The following is a 14,071-nucleotide window of genomic DNA, read 5'->3' as shown; positions in this document are numbered from 1 at the left end:
TCCCCACCCTGAAGACGAGGCACTGTCACCTGGGACTGATTCCCTGCCCCAGCTCCAGTATCTGCTGTTTGACAAGAACACTATTTTTTTCCCCCAGAATGCTGTTGATAGTATCTTGTGTCTTTCTCTGGAGCTGTCGCGAGGATAGCTTCTGCTCTGCTAGTTTGAAGATGGCTTTTTTCCCGTTAAACGTATTTTGTGTTTAAATGATGTCAGTAGCTATTAGCACTTCGCTCTTCTTATTTTACCAAAAATCGATCTATTATCTGGGAAAGCAGCACCGTGCCTGTGAGTACCAGGCAGCCGGTGGTTGTGAAAGCCCAATAACGCCGCTGTTGTGCATAGGGCCGCGGCGGGCAGGGGGCGATACCGAGGCGAGAGGCACAGGCACCGCCCCGGCGCTCGCTGCCGTGCTGCCGGCTGGCCCCGCCCGTTCCGCGGGGATGGAGCGGCGCTTCCGGCGGGCGCGGAGCGAGGCACGGCCCGGCCGGAGCCGCGTGTGAGCAGCGCCGAGGCTGTGGGTGCCCGCCCGCCGCCGGCCCCGGCCTGCCCGCCCGGCGCCCCCCGCCCGCAGGATGTTCAAGAAGTGAGTGCGGCCGGGCGGGGGGCGAGGGAGGCGCGGAGGAAGGGAAGGGAAGGGAAGGGAAGGGAAGGGAAGGGAAGGGAAGGGAAGGGAAGGGAGGGGAGGGGATGGGATGGGATGGGATGGGATGGGATGGGATGGGATGGGATGGGGCCGGGCTCCCCCTCAGCCCCTCGCTCGGCGCTGCGCTGGCGGGAGCGGCCCCGCGGCCTCCTCGGGCAGCGCCGCCCGCAGCCCTCGGCTTTGCTCTGGGCACTCGCTCGTTAAATGGAGCTGAGTCATTAACTTATCCCAACTTCGGGTGGTACAGAGCGCCGTTCGTGCTTCTGTGGTGGACGTGAAGGATTGACATCGGAGCAGGGCTGTGGGTGTTTGTGTAGCAGAGTACTCTTGGAGTTGAATAAAATAGTGCCGTGGGCCAGGGTTTATCTGTGAGACTAAACACGTGCTGTGGCCGTACAAAAAGTTTAGGGATGAAGACAGTCTACTGAGGGGGGACCCCCCTGCCTTCCCCCAGCCCAAGTGTTCCCCGGGGACAAATTTAAGCCTAATGAAATGAAATCCTGCATTTGAAAGTTGGACAGTCAGTCTGCTATTAGACTTCTATACTGAATTTATTAACACTTCTGAAGACAGCTCCTGAAAAAATGCATCTTTTGTGCAACAAATTGTGCATTTCTAAAATACTTTCACTTGACAGATTTGATGAAAAGGAGAATGTATCAAACTGTATCCAGCTGAAGACTTCAGTTATTAAAGGTATCAAGAATCAATTGATAGACCAATTTCCTGTTATTGAACCATGGCTAAACCAAATCATGCCAAAGAAAGATCCAGTCAAAATAGTAAGATGGTAAGTATCTCTTCTCTTAAACTTTGCTTTCAAGGTGCTAGGATTGCTTCCTTTGTACAGTAAATAAACCCAACACTTTTGCTAGACATCCATCATCTCTTAATAGCTTAGTAGTCCGTGTTAAGGTGTTATGGCCAGATTAGAAAGTTGGCATGTGCTCATTGTGCTTTGAAGGCATGTGCTAGTAGGATCCTTGAAGAACTTATAAATGCTTCCTGGTAGCTAAGGTGCAGTGTATTCAGGGTCTCTCCAAGGATCAGTCTGTTGTTGAAGGGAAGCATTCAGCTTTATGGACATGGAAGCTCAAAATTGTTTGGATTCCTGTCAGTAACATTTTGTACTATTTTTGGGCTTCCATGTATCATCTTGATTATTTTTCCTTTTTTTTTTTAAATAGAGGGTAGTACATTTTTGCCAAGTCCTTGTTATTCTTCGTTTTGCATTTAAAAAGCAACACCAAGGAAATGCAGTTTGTGTATTTTGTCAGTAGGTTTCTTTTTTCTCAAAGGGGGAAGAAGGAGGCCACTGCTGAAGAACAAGTCATACAAAAAGATAATACTTTCAGTTTTAAATTTTGTTACTAATTGACTATTTTTATTCTCAGGTGCTAAGACAGACCAGACTCCATAAAGTAAAATACTGTATTTAAAGTATAGAAGGGTTAAGTAGCTCTTGGATTTTCTTTTTTTTTTCTAATCTTGCAGTCATGAACATATAGAAATCCTCACTGTGAATGGGGAGTTGCTGTTCTTCAGGCAAAGAGAAGGGATTTTTTACCCGACGCTAAGGTTGCTTCACAAATGTAAGTTTCCTGAGGGTGGTTGTGCTGGGAAGAGAAGGCTGACTGTGATTCCACAGGACATCTGTAGAACCAAATTAAAAAGAGCTTCCTTTCCATAAGTTCCATGCATATGCGTATTCCAGAATAGATTTTAAAGATAAAGTATACTTTCTTAACTGGAATTTATTAATTTTCTATTTCACATGTCTGTGTTAATTGCTTCCATGCTATATGTTAAGCAATCTGAACTTTGATAAATAAGAATTAAATTGTGTAAAGCTCTGTAAAAAATCTTGAGAGGCTCCCTTAGGACAGAGATATAAATTTGCTGTTGTTGGTCCCTATCTTTTTTCTTTCAAGTCGTGTTGTTATACAAATACTTGTAAGTTCTTACTAGAAAACTATTCCTTAGTTTAATGATATGTATCTGTCTCCTGTAGGAACTTAGGCTGCATGCTTTTTACTTTTCACAATTTACTCTTGCAATTTTTTCTTGCTGTTCTGCTTGATTGTGTTATTCTGTTTTGAATCCCAAAGAATGTTATTCAGTCAGATCTTGGTGTTGGAAATACTTCAAGAGTGTGCCTGCACTTGAAGGATGGCTTGGAGAGCTGAGAGCTTTCATGAATTTTGTCTGTGTTTGCCTTTTTTGTTCTGTTAATGTTAAGCTGTTTTTCTTTCATGTTGGAGTAATTTGTAAGAGAACATGGAGTTTGCAGGATTTAAGACCCTTTGGTTTTAAGATCTTTTAGGATGGGCAGTTGTGTGGCTGTTTTCCCTAGGGGAAAATTATTGCTCAGTCTATGGGTCTGTATGTGTGCAGGAGCCATAGCCTGAAGTGCTGGATTACCTTTGGTTCTCAGATAAAAGATGTGGTCTAGGAGGACAGTATTTATGTCCTTTTGGGTCAGTATTTGTGTCCTTTTGGGATGGTACCACCCAGCAGGAGCTCTGGTAATTGTTTCTCAAACTTCCTCCCCTTGCAGGATACTCTATATCTAATTGCCCTCTTTAAACTGATTTTATAATGAGCTGTTCATGTTGTCATGGTGCTGTATTAATGGCAATGCTGTGTCTTTCCCCTCCTAGACCCATTTATTCTCCCGCATCAGCAGGTTGATAAAGGTGCCATTAAATTCGTCCTGAGTGGAGCTAATATAATGTGCCCTGGCCTGACATCTCCTGGAGCAAAGCTTTACCCTGCTGCTGTTGACACTGTTGTTGTATCCTTCTCAACTATGAATTGTTGCTCACTGTGAGATGAGTTAAATTTCTCTTCTTGTGTTCTCAGTTTATTATTATCTGTATTACTTTGGGTTTTAATTGGATTTCATGAAATAACTAGTAATCAGAAAGGAGGTGCAGAGGTTTAGATACTGCTTGGCAAGGTTAAAGTTGTTCATATTTTTCCACTTACTGTATGTTCCAAACCACATAACTATTCCTGCTGTACTGTTGGGTGGGCTGCTGGTTCATTAATCTCATTGGTAAGTGGAGCTCCTTAGTGATTTTATGCAGAATGGTAAAAGTAGATGAGATGCAGTGCAATTTGTGCCCTGCCTCCTTAGTCAGTCTTGTATTCCCTTCAAAAGAATTCTCTCCTATTCTTAGGGAATTTGGAAGGGTGGGTAGGATCAGCTTTACTGCAGTCAGGACTTGCTCTATGTGTCTGATGAAGTTAGTGTATGTAAAATGAGGAAAGCATGCTAATTCACTCCTTATATTACTGACAAAGGAACACTGAACAAATACAGCATTTATAACACCAAGCTGTGCTGCTTTTGTTGTTAGTTGGATGCTATAGGAAAAGATCAGCAGTAAACATCACGTGTTGCTGAGCTCTGAAAAGGACACATGTGATTTCAGTACTTGTGGTTTTTAAATTGGTGTCTCAATTCTTCTGTGCCTTGGAATCTAAAATGGCCCCACAAACATGTGCTGTTTTGTTCCAGAAAGGCAGAGACTGTCATCTCTGTGTTAGGCACAAAGGAAGAAATTTAGCCCTGGGAGATTTTTTTTCTGTAATTGCTGTTTCAAGTTCATAAATACATGCTTTGTTCTACACACTGATTCAGTTGTTAAATTCGGTGCACTGTTTGCTTATCTTTAAGAACTGGAACTCTAGAATTACTAAAAGATTAAAAGTTCAACACTGGCTTTTGAAAGTGTTTTTGGAAGTAATTTCTTCATATTGCTTTGACTTTTCTGAAATAGTTTAAAAAGAACTCTGTTTTCCTTAGCAGTAATTGGTAGGCAATTATGGCAGAGGGAAAACAACATGCATTATGTGTGGGAGTAATGAAGATGTCAGCTGAGGACATGTAAGTGTTTTAAAAGCTGAAATATAACCTGTCCCATGTTATTATTCTTATGTTAGTTTGGAGTATAAGCACCACTGTCAAGGTTTCTGCATTGCTGTTGCAGCATGTGTTGAGTACAGAGTACTACCTGGGCTAGGCAAGAGATGTAATTTGGATTTGAGAGGATTGAAAACATTGAAGTGATTTTCGTCTGCAGGGACAGCAGAGACTCAAGTCCTGCTGGATCTTGTTTGCCTGTCCAGGCTTTTTTTTTCTCTATGGCCTGCTCTTTTTCTTCAGGGTGTACCCACATACAGCTCATTCCTGCTTGATGTGCTGACTGACTTAGCTGAGCCTCTTGTGAAATTCAGAGGCCTGCTTGGAATAAATAGAAAACTGTTTGAGAAGGAAAAGAGATACAGAAAATGGAAATGGATGTTAGTTGTTCTTGGCTTTCAGATAATGCTAAATTATAAGTAGCTAAATCACTAGGTCATTTTAAGCTCTATTAATGTCTTGCAGGATGTGAGGTGGTGCACCCAGAAGGTTTGGGCCAAACCTTCTGGGTGCACCACCTCACATCCTGCAAGACGTTAATAGAAGAACTTCCAGGGTTCCAGACCTGTCTGGATAGGGTTTCCATACCTGTCTGTCACTTGGGGCAGTGAGGAAGCTTTTTTTGGTGAAAACAAGTCACTGTTTTTTGTGGTTAATTCTCAACAAGCCTTTCCTAAGTCGTAATAGTAGCACAAGGCAGAGAGGTGGGAATGTCTTGGAGGACAGGTATAGAGTGGGACTGTAGAAGCCTGGATTTGGACTGCTGTAGCTGTTGAGGAATTATATTTTTCAGGATTCTTTGTGGTGCTTCAAAAGACTCCAAGAGTAAGTGGAAAGAAAAGCTTCCTGTGTCCAAGTCCTAAGAGAGCAGTGACACACTGTGATCATTGCAAACCAAGGTCATTTGTGTACCTTATTTCAAATCCACCAGCCTTGCAGCTGAATATCCTGTTCCTGTGAGAAGCAACACGAACTGGAGAGGAAAATGAAATGATACTCCTCTCTGCAGCCTGTTAGCTGCTTTTTTTGTGTGACATTCTTCCATAATTTCCTGGTTTAGGCGGTGGGATTTCAATCTCTTGATGTAGTTACTGCATATAATGTGTTAATATTGCGTTAGCAGCATTTCCCTTCCTGAATAATTTTGGACAGTTGCGTAAGTAATAGAACACTTGGTGTAAATAAGATAAATTATATTCTCTAGCAGAATGAAACTTGTTCTCACTCTCAGAAAGAGATTTGTTTTGTTTATTGTGGCAAAACTAGTTCATTGGTGTTTTTTTTCAAACTGGAAAAATAAACACAGACATAAACCAGTAATTTTCAAAAGATGACATTACTCAAAAGATAGTCAATACTATGGAGGATAGCATGTCTCTAACAAGCTGCACATAAATTTAGCATTTTTAATTCTTTATTAAGTGGGTAGATGACCTGCAACTAGAAGTGAGGTAGCTCACCTGCATTTGATTGTGTCATTGGCACACTTGGAACCAGAACTTGTTAGATTCTACATTCCAGTCATCTTGTACCACATCCTGTGCTTGGAGAGGAAGCCTCACAACTGCTGTGCTACTTTGATAGAGAAATGGTTAAATGAAGAAGAGTAGCAGAAGTGTTGTTTGAAGAACTGTGTCCCACAAAAAAGTAGTAAAAATGCTGTGGAAAGCTGTTGAAAAAATGTGGAAGGCAAATATTGTCCTCTTATCAGTCAGCAATATGGGCACATGTAATAGCAAATATTGTTTCTTGTCCACCTGCTGTGGAAGATAAAGACTTTGTGGTTGGTAACTTTCCCATTCCAGTTGACAAATGCTGCAGTTTCTAGTTGAAATAATATATTTTGTAGTGCTCTCATATTTAACCTAGCTAATACTTCTGTATGTTTTTCCTCCTACAGTGAGAAGGTCAACAAAGGGATTGGTATTGAAAATATCCACTATTTAAATGATGGCCTTTGGCATATGAAGACATACAAGTGAAACAACAGGAACTGTTACTGCAAAGGAATGCACTTAGATTAAATGTGGACTGCTTTGTAATTCCTTGTTTTTAATGTGACTGAATGTACAAATTATTTTGTTCTGTGGCTATGCTAAATAAATCAGTTGAATGCAAAAATACTGTTAGGCTACAATAGTTTTCTAGATTTCTTTTTATTACAGTTATTTTGTTTTGTCTTAAACCTGAGTCTTCAGTGACTGAAAATATTTGATGAAAGATTCTGCATGGACTGTGAGTAGACTATTTCAAATGGAGGAAAAAGCCAAGAAATGTTTACATTTTTGTGCTCTTCTAAAAGCATAATATAAAGTGTGTGTGAAATATAAATATGGTTTACAAAACCTCTGAAGCATTTCAGATTTTTTCTTGACATCTTGTTAGTCTACCTAGTTTCTTGAATGTGGAGAAATCAGGTTTTTTGACTTTTTTTTAAACTTATTAAGAGCATTAACTTCATTTTACTTAAGGATTTTCTCTTTTTAATATGCATTTATCTGTATAGGATTTATGAACTCAGACTGATATGTGGATTAGAAATTCTTTTATGGTGGCTCTTATCTGAAGACTGTATATATGTTCAGATTTCTACCTGCCAACACTTTGATACTGCTCTCCTTCTAGAGGAGTTTGTAGTAATAGTGGGCACACTGCCAGTGAAGTGTGTGCCACCCTGGTGCCTGACGCTCTCTACTCCCTGTGAGCCGCCTTATTTCAGGAGCAGAAACAAAATCACTGTTAAATAAAGGCATGACAGCAAAACATGTTTTTCAGTGTAGCCAGGAGCAACTTTTTCAGGTGGAACTTGAAGAGCTCTCAGCTTGTGCACACTGCCACATGTCTCTGTACAGCTACAGAATGGGTTCAGGAGCACCGTGTGTCCGTCTGGATAACCCAATCCTTTGTTCAGCATACCCAAAGCTATGCCTACGGAAAAATGGAATACTGTAATAAATTAAGGATACTTTTAAGGTCTACCACTCATAACTGTCTCTGGAAGCATTTATTAATATTTCAGGTCTTTATTCTAACACCTGCATTTTACAGCAGCAGAATGTAACTTTGTGTGCCAGGGCCTTGTGCTGCTCTGCAGACTTGGTTTCCCCACCCTAGACCTTTACAGATGATAGTAGCCAAGGTGTTCTCCACCTGATTCTAAAGCCAAGTTAAGACATGGCAGAAGGAAAGCTGCTTTTAAAATTCTGTAAAATTATTTACAAGACTGTACTTCTGAAAATGACAGAGAAAATCTGAAACTATCAATGCAGGAAGACAAAATTTAAGCAGTGTTGTAGAAAGAGTTCTGATCATACTCAGAACTTCAGAATGCTGGTGAATGTTTCTGTGCATCTTAAAGACTTCATTGTAAATGTACTGATTTCTGGTACTATGGGAAATCAGTTAATGCTTCAGTGTTGGTGGTTTTTTTTTTGGTGTAAAATGAGCTACTCTTGCCTTTTGTGGTTTGCTTCCATCTTATCTCTTCCTGTTGTCCTACAGCACCTCAAATCTGTGACAAATGAGATTTTTTTCTTGTTGGAATTGTTCACTCTCATTCTATGACTGCTGTTGCTGCATGGGGGGTTAGAACTGTTTCTGATAATTGGAAACACTGAAAGTTTTGCTTGCTTTATCTGGTTTTGTCTAAGTTTTTGCAGCTGTATTATTCTGTAAGGAGATACAAATCAAATCAGGCTTAATTTATATACCAGATTAGCAAAGCATCAAAGGTATAAGTTTTACCTAGGTTTTGGGCAGCAATCATGTTGCTGTCAGCTGAGCTCTGACTGATGGGGGGATGAGAAAGTGCATCTTGTCTCACCTTTCAAAAAGCAGCTGAGCTGTGGGAGCCTGTATGGGGATCTGAGCCGTTGTCTTATCTTGTCAAAAACCTGATGCTTAAAACAAAAAACCAAAGATGTGGATAGTCTCATCAGCTCTGAAGCAGCCGTTTCACTTCTCCACCTGCCCACTTGTGGACTAGCTCTGGGTAGGGTGTTACAACTGGTTGGTTAAAGCTGAGAGAACAGAGTCTGTTCCTCTGTTTTATGGATATTGTAATACCAACAAAGCCTGTGACAGTCACAGATGTAACAGATGGATGTAATACCTTCCTCAAGTCTTGAAACACCCATGTCAGGTCACTGAATTCTAAATGGAGTGAGTCCTGAAGTGCTCTTTGTCTGCACAGTTTGTGGCTGGGTAGGAGTGTGACCCAGGAACTTGTGTAAAACTAAGTGCACTCTATTGTTAAAAAAAAAAAAAAACACCCCAAACCAAACACTAAATTGTACTGACAATTAACCAGCTTCTTCCCTGTAAACACTATTAGCATCCACTATCAGGAGTAAAAATAATACTGAACCTTTATTATAACATGCTTATAGATGGAGTGAAATTTTAAATTAGTAATTAATCTTGTGCTAACAGACACCCTGACCATGTTAATACCTATTCAAATACAGTTTATCTTTGTCTGCTTAGAAACAGTAGTCCAAAGGGCACTTGATATTATTCTGCTGCAAGATTTCTTGTCACCTTGCTTCCTGCTCTTAGAAGGCTGTACATGAGGTGGAAGGTGCCATATAAGCTCAAGATATTGAGTGTATATTGAGTGTAAAAGAAATAGCTTAAAGTTACAGTCTTTGAGACTGAATCTGTAGTCAGTTTTATTGGTACAACTTAGAAAGATATAAAGACATTCTAGAAATGCCTGGAAGAACTGAAATAATCAAAGTCTTGCAAAAATATATTTTTAAGAGTAGACTAAAGTTCATTTCAGTTTTCATTAATAAATATTTACATGTACAAACCCCCCTATAAACTTAATTTCCTTTTATAATAAACATTAACATCTTCTTTTTATCATTTCATTCCAGCACTGTCAAAAGCCAGAAGCATTTCTCTATAAAATATTTAGAAAAAAAATTCTCCTTCCACTTTTAAAATTAAGAGCTTTACCAACCCTCAGTGTGCAAAAGAACCTGTACACCAGTACCAGAATGTGTCAGTACAACTGTGTGTTGTGAGAAGAGCCAACCCCAGGGTTCCAAGCCTTTCCTGAGGACCCATTAGTCATTGTCCGAGCCCGGAGGGGGCAGGAAGACCAGGGCGTCGCTGTACGAGTGGCCGTAGGGCCGGAGCCTGTACACGCCGTACATCATCACGTGCATGTGGTTGGGGGCCAGCCCGCTGAAGGTGATGGCCATGTCGGAGCAGCAGCCGTCCACCACCTGCTGCGGGTGCGTGGACATGGCCTCCTTAATGAGGGCCCCCACGGATTTAGTGTTAAAGACGTCTTTCCCTTCGGAATCTTCAGCGTTTTCGGCAAACACGCCGCTGTACTTCAGGCAGATTGCCAGCTGTTTGTCCTCTGCCAGTTTCCAAATCATACCTCCCTGCTCTGGACACTTGTCAGGGTCTTCAAGAACATGGGAGAGTCGTCTTAGCGACTCAATGCTTAAGACGATCCCTCCCTCGCCATCTACATACTCAAGGTCACCAGATTTCACAGTGTGGCCTATGTAAAAAGGCTGAGAGGGGTCTTTTTTCAGTAAGAAATACTTGAGATTTTCAATTATAGCAAATGTTGTTGGATACGCAAGGAAGAACCAGCTGAATTCATCTTTATAGCGTTCGTACGTTATCTTGTAAGCTTTCCGCATCATCGCCCACATATCGTTTGTGTTGACGGCTACAGAATCGAACACTTTTACCTTTTCTGAGCTGTAGAATTCTGCCTTGTCACAGTGCTTGCTCCAGGTCTCCCTTGCTGCAGCCCAGTGCCCCAGATCTTTTGGTTTGACAAGGATGATACAGTAAACATTGATGTTTTTACTAAGCTCCACACGTTCACCTTCAGAAAGGTTTAAGACATCTTCCTTGTTGGGAGCCTGGATGTGATGATGCTCGTGGTGATGTGCTTTGGTCCCGTGGCCCACCTTAATGTGTCCGAGGAGCGTAACCAACATGCAGAAGACTCCTCCAAGCACCACACCCTTGATGAAGGAGCTGCTTTCAGAAATCATTTTTCCTAGAAAAGAGACACACTGTAAGAACTCACAAGAAGAAGTGCACTAGTGCAGGTTCCATACGGTTCTAATGCAGTCCTCAATTTCTAAACCCAGCTGCAGTTCCCTTATCTCCCGCACCGGGACAAGGCTGGTGAAAGCGTTGGCGATATCCAGGTTCCCGGTCGCAGCTCTCGGTAACGGTACGACACGAGCCCTGTGCCCCGGCCCCTCTCCGCTGCCGTGACCGCACGGCCCCGGCCCCGCCGTCTCCTCGTCCGCAGCACCGAGAGGCCGCGGGACAGGCTCGGGCGCTGACGCGGCCCGCGCGTGGCGGCGTTTCGCGGGGAGCCCTCCCGGAGCCCGGTCCCCGCCTGCCCCGCTCCACGGCGCTCGGTGCCGGAGCCGCCGCAGCTCCCCAGACTCCCCGACCCGCGGCCCCGGCGGTACCGCCGCTCCCGCCGCAGCTCGCCGAGCTCCCCGAGCGCGGCCCCGCCGCTCCCGCCGCTCACCGGAGCCGCGCGCGCCGCCCCTTCCTGCGCGGCCGGAAGCGCCGCGCGGCGGCCCCGGGCTCCGCGCGCTCGGTGGGGCGAGGGCGCCGCCTGGCGGTGCGCGTGCCGCCCTGCCTCCCTCACGGCCCGCCCGCCCCCCAGCTCCCCGCAGGCTCCCCGGGGCCCCCGCGCCACTGCCGAGGCTCTCGCAGAGCGCTGCGGGGACAGCCGCGGGCCCTACTGTGCCAGCGCAGTTGTTAGAGAACCTTCCCGCTCCGACCGTTCTGGTCCTTGGCAGTCACGCTCCCACCGCCAGAGACAGTCGCTGCTGGGACAGAAGCCTCTTCACGGCGGCCCCAGGCACACAACGGGTCCCCCGCTTGGCTCCCCACACACTGCAATTACACAGACCAGGTTTCCTCACCGGTTCGACCGCAGGTTTCCCATAGCTGAGTCTCCTATGTCTCGTCCAATAGAGGGATTTATTCCCAGCACAGCAACACCTAAACAGCTCGAGCTGGTGTCTCCGAGGAGAATCCCAGTTAAGCAATCCCTGGGCTTTTATCCCATCACAGTGCCCCCTTCCACAAGTGTCACTCTCCCTCCGCAGTCCTCTGCCCCGCCCCCGTCTCTCTGTCCATCCATCTCACTGGCGCCCGTCCTTGTCTCCTTTATTATCCAAAAAGATCGGCAGTTCCCGGCTCCTGCTATGTCTCTCGTTCCATTCGCCTGGCTGGCATCACCCGTCTTTATGCCCTTTGTTATCCCCAAGATTGGCAGTTCAGAACTCGCCTCGGGCTCCCACCCAGAGCTGAACCTGCATCACAAGCCATATCTTGCAGGAAAAGTTCAACTTTTCAGCACAAACTCTGCTTTTAAATGAGAACGTATATGAATGGGGACAGAATAGTAAAGGAAAGGCGGAACTGGCCGTAAACTGTAGCCAGGATCAATTCAAATATATCCAAGTATATCTAGAATCAAATATATATCAAGTATATCAGTATTTCAGGTATATCCAGGGTCAAATCCCAGAGATACTGCCATAAATTTCGTAACCAATACAATAAGCTGTGCATAAAGCATGGTACATTTCACTTGTTCCTCTGCCTCCCTGGCAGACAGCACAACACACACAAAGTTAGTTAATATTTAGAATAAATCAAAAACCTTATTTACAACTGATATAACCTTTTCTTTCCTTCAGTGATAATTGTTCTGATCTCCACAGTGTCAGAATCTCTTTCATCAACTCTCAAGAACTTGGAGTTGATGAATGATTTGAATGTTCACCTGATTTGAACAAGCATCGCAGAACAACAGTTTGCTCCCTTTTTCTACCTGCCTCTTGGAAAAAAAAAAAAAAAAAGAAAGAGGTTTTACAAGTTTTATCTCTTTGTTAGGTGATCAAACTGTACCCTTAGGCCAAGACATTGATCAGGATAAAGCCCTATACAGGTTTTCTCCATATTGTAAGGTATATCCTGTATGAATATAGCAGGTTTTATATTAGTCAATTTACAGCTGAGGTGCTCTGGATTTTATGGCACCTGTCTGAGTGCCTCAGATGCCTCAGTTATTTGGTAAGGATTTTTTTTTTTAGGTTGTAGAATTCAATGCTTTACAATGTTATATTTGGCAAAAAGACCTGTGAGATGTTTGATTGCTTAGCTCTTCTGGGCCTGGGGAACAATTGGTTGAGGTTCAGGTAAAAACGTTACAAAATAATTCCTTTGGTTGGGTCAGTGCATGTCCAAAATGGCTCAGTTCAGTGGAACTAAATGCCAATTACACACAGTGATAGGGGAGCACTGCCAGCTTGTACAGGTAGTTCTATTGCTGCACTAGGGGAACGTCACTCATCCTGTATTTCCTCACCTGACTGCTTTAAAGGAATAAATATGTGGACAGTCAGGTTTTTATCACATACCAGAGACTGGAGATGAGTTCAAAGCTTTTTTTAGTATCTCCTGTTTGCAGAATCAATTGTGGCTTTCAGGGCTTCAGCAGTTGCTTGATCAGGTACTTTAGAGATTTGAATGAGTTGTGACTCACTGCTTCAGCAGATGCTTCAACAAATTGTTTTCCTGCTTAACTTCAGTGAGGTTCTTTCCAGGTCTCTGACAGAATGACTAATGTAGCTACAGATCTTGACTGGTGCTTTAATGTCTTTTCAACATTTCTTTTATCCAACAGTAGATCAGTGAAGAGAAAGTCTAAGCAGCATGGAAAGCATGCTACAAACCCAGAGAGACTCTCTGGCTTCTGAAGTTGTTGCTTGGTGTTAAAAAGACTAAAATGGCCTCAAAATGCTAAAGTCTCACAACAGTGAGAGCTCATTTAGACACACATGTAGTCCTGTTAACTATCCATCTCAAATTACTACAAGAAACTATTCTTAGGAACTTCAGGGGATAAATATTTGAAGTCACTCTGCCACTGGCTGGGAACCAACCAAATCTTGTAACCGAGAAAGGGCCAGTCCTAAGATGAAAGTTAAATGAGGAAAGTCAAGGGAAGTGCTCAGTCACATTGTAGGAATGAACAGGAGAACTGACTCCTCTAAGATTGCTGCAAATGGCCTTGCATTAGGTTTGTATTAAAACATGTAGTCCTGTATTCATAGAGAGTGTTGCCAGATTTCAGTTTTGAGTACTGACTCTCTGTCCACGGAGATGTTCATTGGCTGCAACAACATCTCCTACTTCCTACTGATCCTTCGTAGTGTCTGTACAATAGCAGCCTTTGGAACCTATGGACTTGTGTCAGGATCTACACTGCTGACAGAGCTGATAGGCTCCATGGTTCATTGCTTATCTCCACAGACAGAACTGTTTCTTTGTTATTTTCTGTTTGTCTTTCTTCACTGGCTGTAGCTGCATTTGCCTTCTGGCTCTCTTTCTTGCCTCCAAGGAAAGACGTCAAACATATTCTTGCTGTGTAGTGCAAAATATCCTTGAGAGATTGGCTATTATCAAAATATATTTGATAGGAA

General features: G+C 43.4%; 2 protein-coding genes across 6 annotated transcripts; one reads left to right on the top strand and one right to left on the bottom strand.

Annotated features, from left to right (window-relative positions):
• The first annotated feature begins 437 nt into the window (after positions 1-437).
• Positions 438-6,697, top strand: MCTS1 (MCTS1 re-initiation and release factor). 2 transcript variants are annotated; one of them, XM_059859252.1, is made up of 6 exons: positions 440-586; positions 1,284-1,436; positions 2,141-2,238; positions 3,307-3,440; positions 4,471-4,538; positions 6,475-6,697. In XM_059859252.1, exons 1-6 carry the CDS (start codon positions 576-578, stop codon positions 6,554-6,556), a joined length of 546 nt encoding a protein of 181 aa, XP_059715235.1. In that variant the 5' UTR covers positions 440-575; the 3' UTR covers positions 6,557-6,697. The 2 variants fall into 2 exon arrangements, with proteins under 2 accessions (XP_059715236.1, XP_059715235.1); XM_059859253.1 differs by lacking the exon at positions 4,471-4,538 and having other exon boundaries at positions 438-586; positions 3,307-3,472.
• A 2,522-nt stretch (positions 6,698-9,219) lies between these two features.
• On the bottom strand, positions 9,220-11,521 carry C1GALT1C1 (C1GALT1 specific chaperone 1). 4 transcript variants are annotated; one of them, XM_059859251.1, is made up of 2 exons: positions 11,501-11,521; positions 9,220-10,608 (listed from the first exon to the last, which is right to left on the bottom strand). In XM_059859251.1, exon 2 carries the CDS (start codon positions 10,601-10,603, stop codon positions 9,647-9,649), a length of 957 nt encoding a protein of 318 aa, XP_059715234.1. In that variant the 5' UTR covers positions 10,604-10,608; positions 11,501-11,521; the 3' UTR covers positions 9,220-9,646. The 4 variants fall into 4 exon arrangements, with proteins under 4 accessions (XP_059715234.1, XP_059715233.1, XP_059715232.1 ...); XM_059859250.1 differs by lacking the exon at positions 11,501-11,521 and adding an exon at positions 11,098-11,148; XM_059859249.1 differs by lacking the exon at positions 11,501-11,521 and adding an exon at positions 11,036-11,126.
• Positions 11,522-14,071: the final 2,550 nt, after the last annotated feature.

This window comes from Haemorhous mexicanus, chromosome 14, assembly GCF_027477595.1.
Source record: "Haemorhous mexicanus isolate bHaeMex1 chromosome 14, bHaeMex1.pri, whole genome shotgun sequence".
NCBI lineage: Eukaryota > Metazoa > Chordata > Aves > Passeriformes > Fringillidae > Haemorhous > Haemorhous mexicanus.
This window is presented reverse-complemented; position numbering and strand designations above follow the sequence as displayed.

Bases quoted from the DNA above. Each gene is read 5' to 3' on its own strand.
- C1GALT1C1 (XM_059859251.1), bottom strand. From the start codon at position 10,603: ATGATTTCTGAAAGCAGCTCCTTCATCAAGGGTGTGGTGCTTGGAGGA.
- MCTS1 (XM_059859252.1), top strand. The intron at 2,239-3,306 runs GTAAGTTTCCTG...TTCCCCTCCTAG, and splicing joins GCTAAGGTTGCTTCACAAAT to ACCCATTTATTCTCCCGCAT. The intron at 4,539-6,474 runs GTAAGTGTTTTA...TTCCTCCTACAG, and splicing joins AAGATGTCAGCTGAGGACAT to TGAGAAGGTCAACAAAGGGA.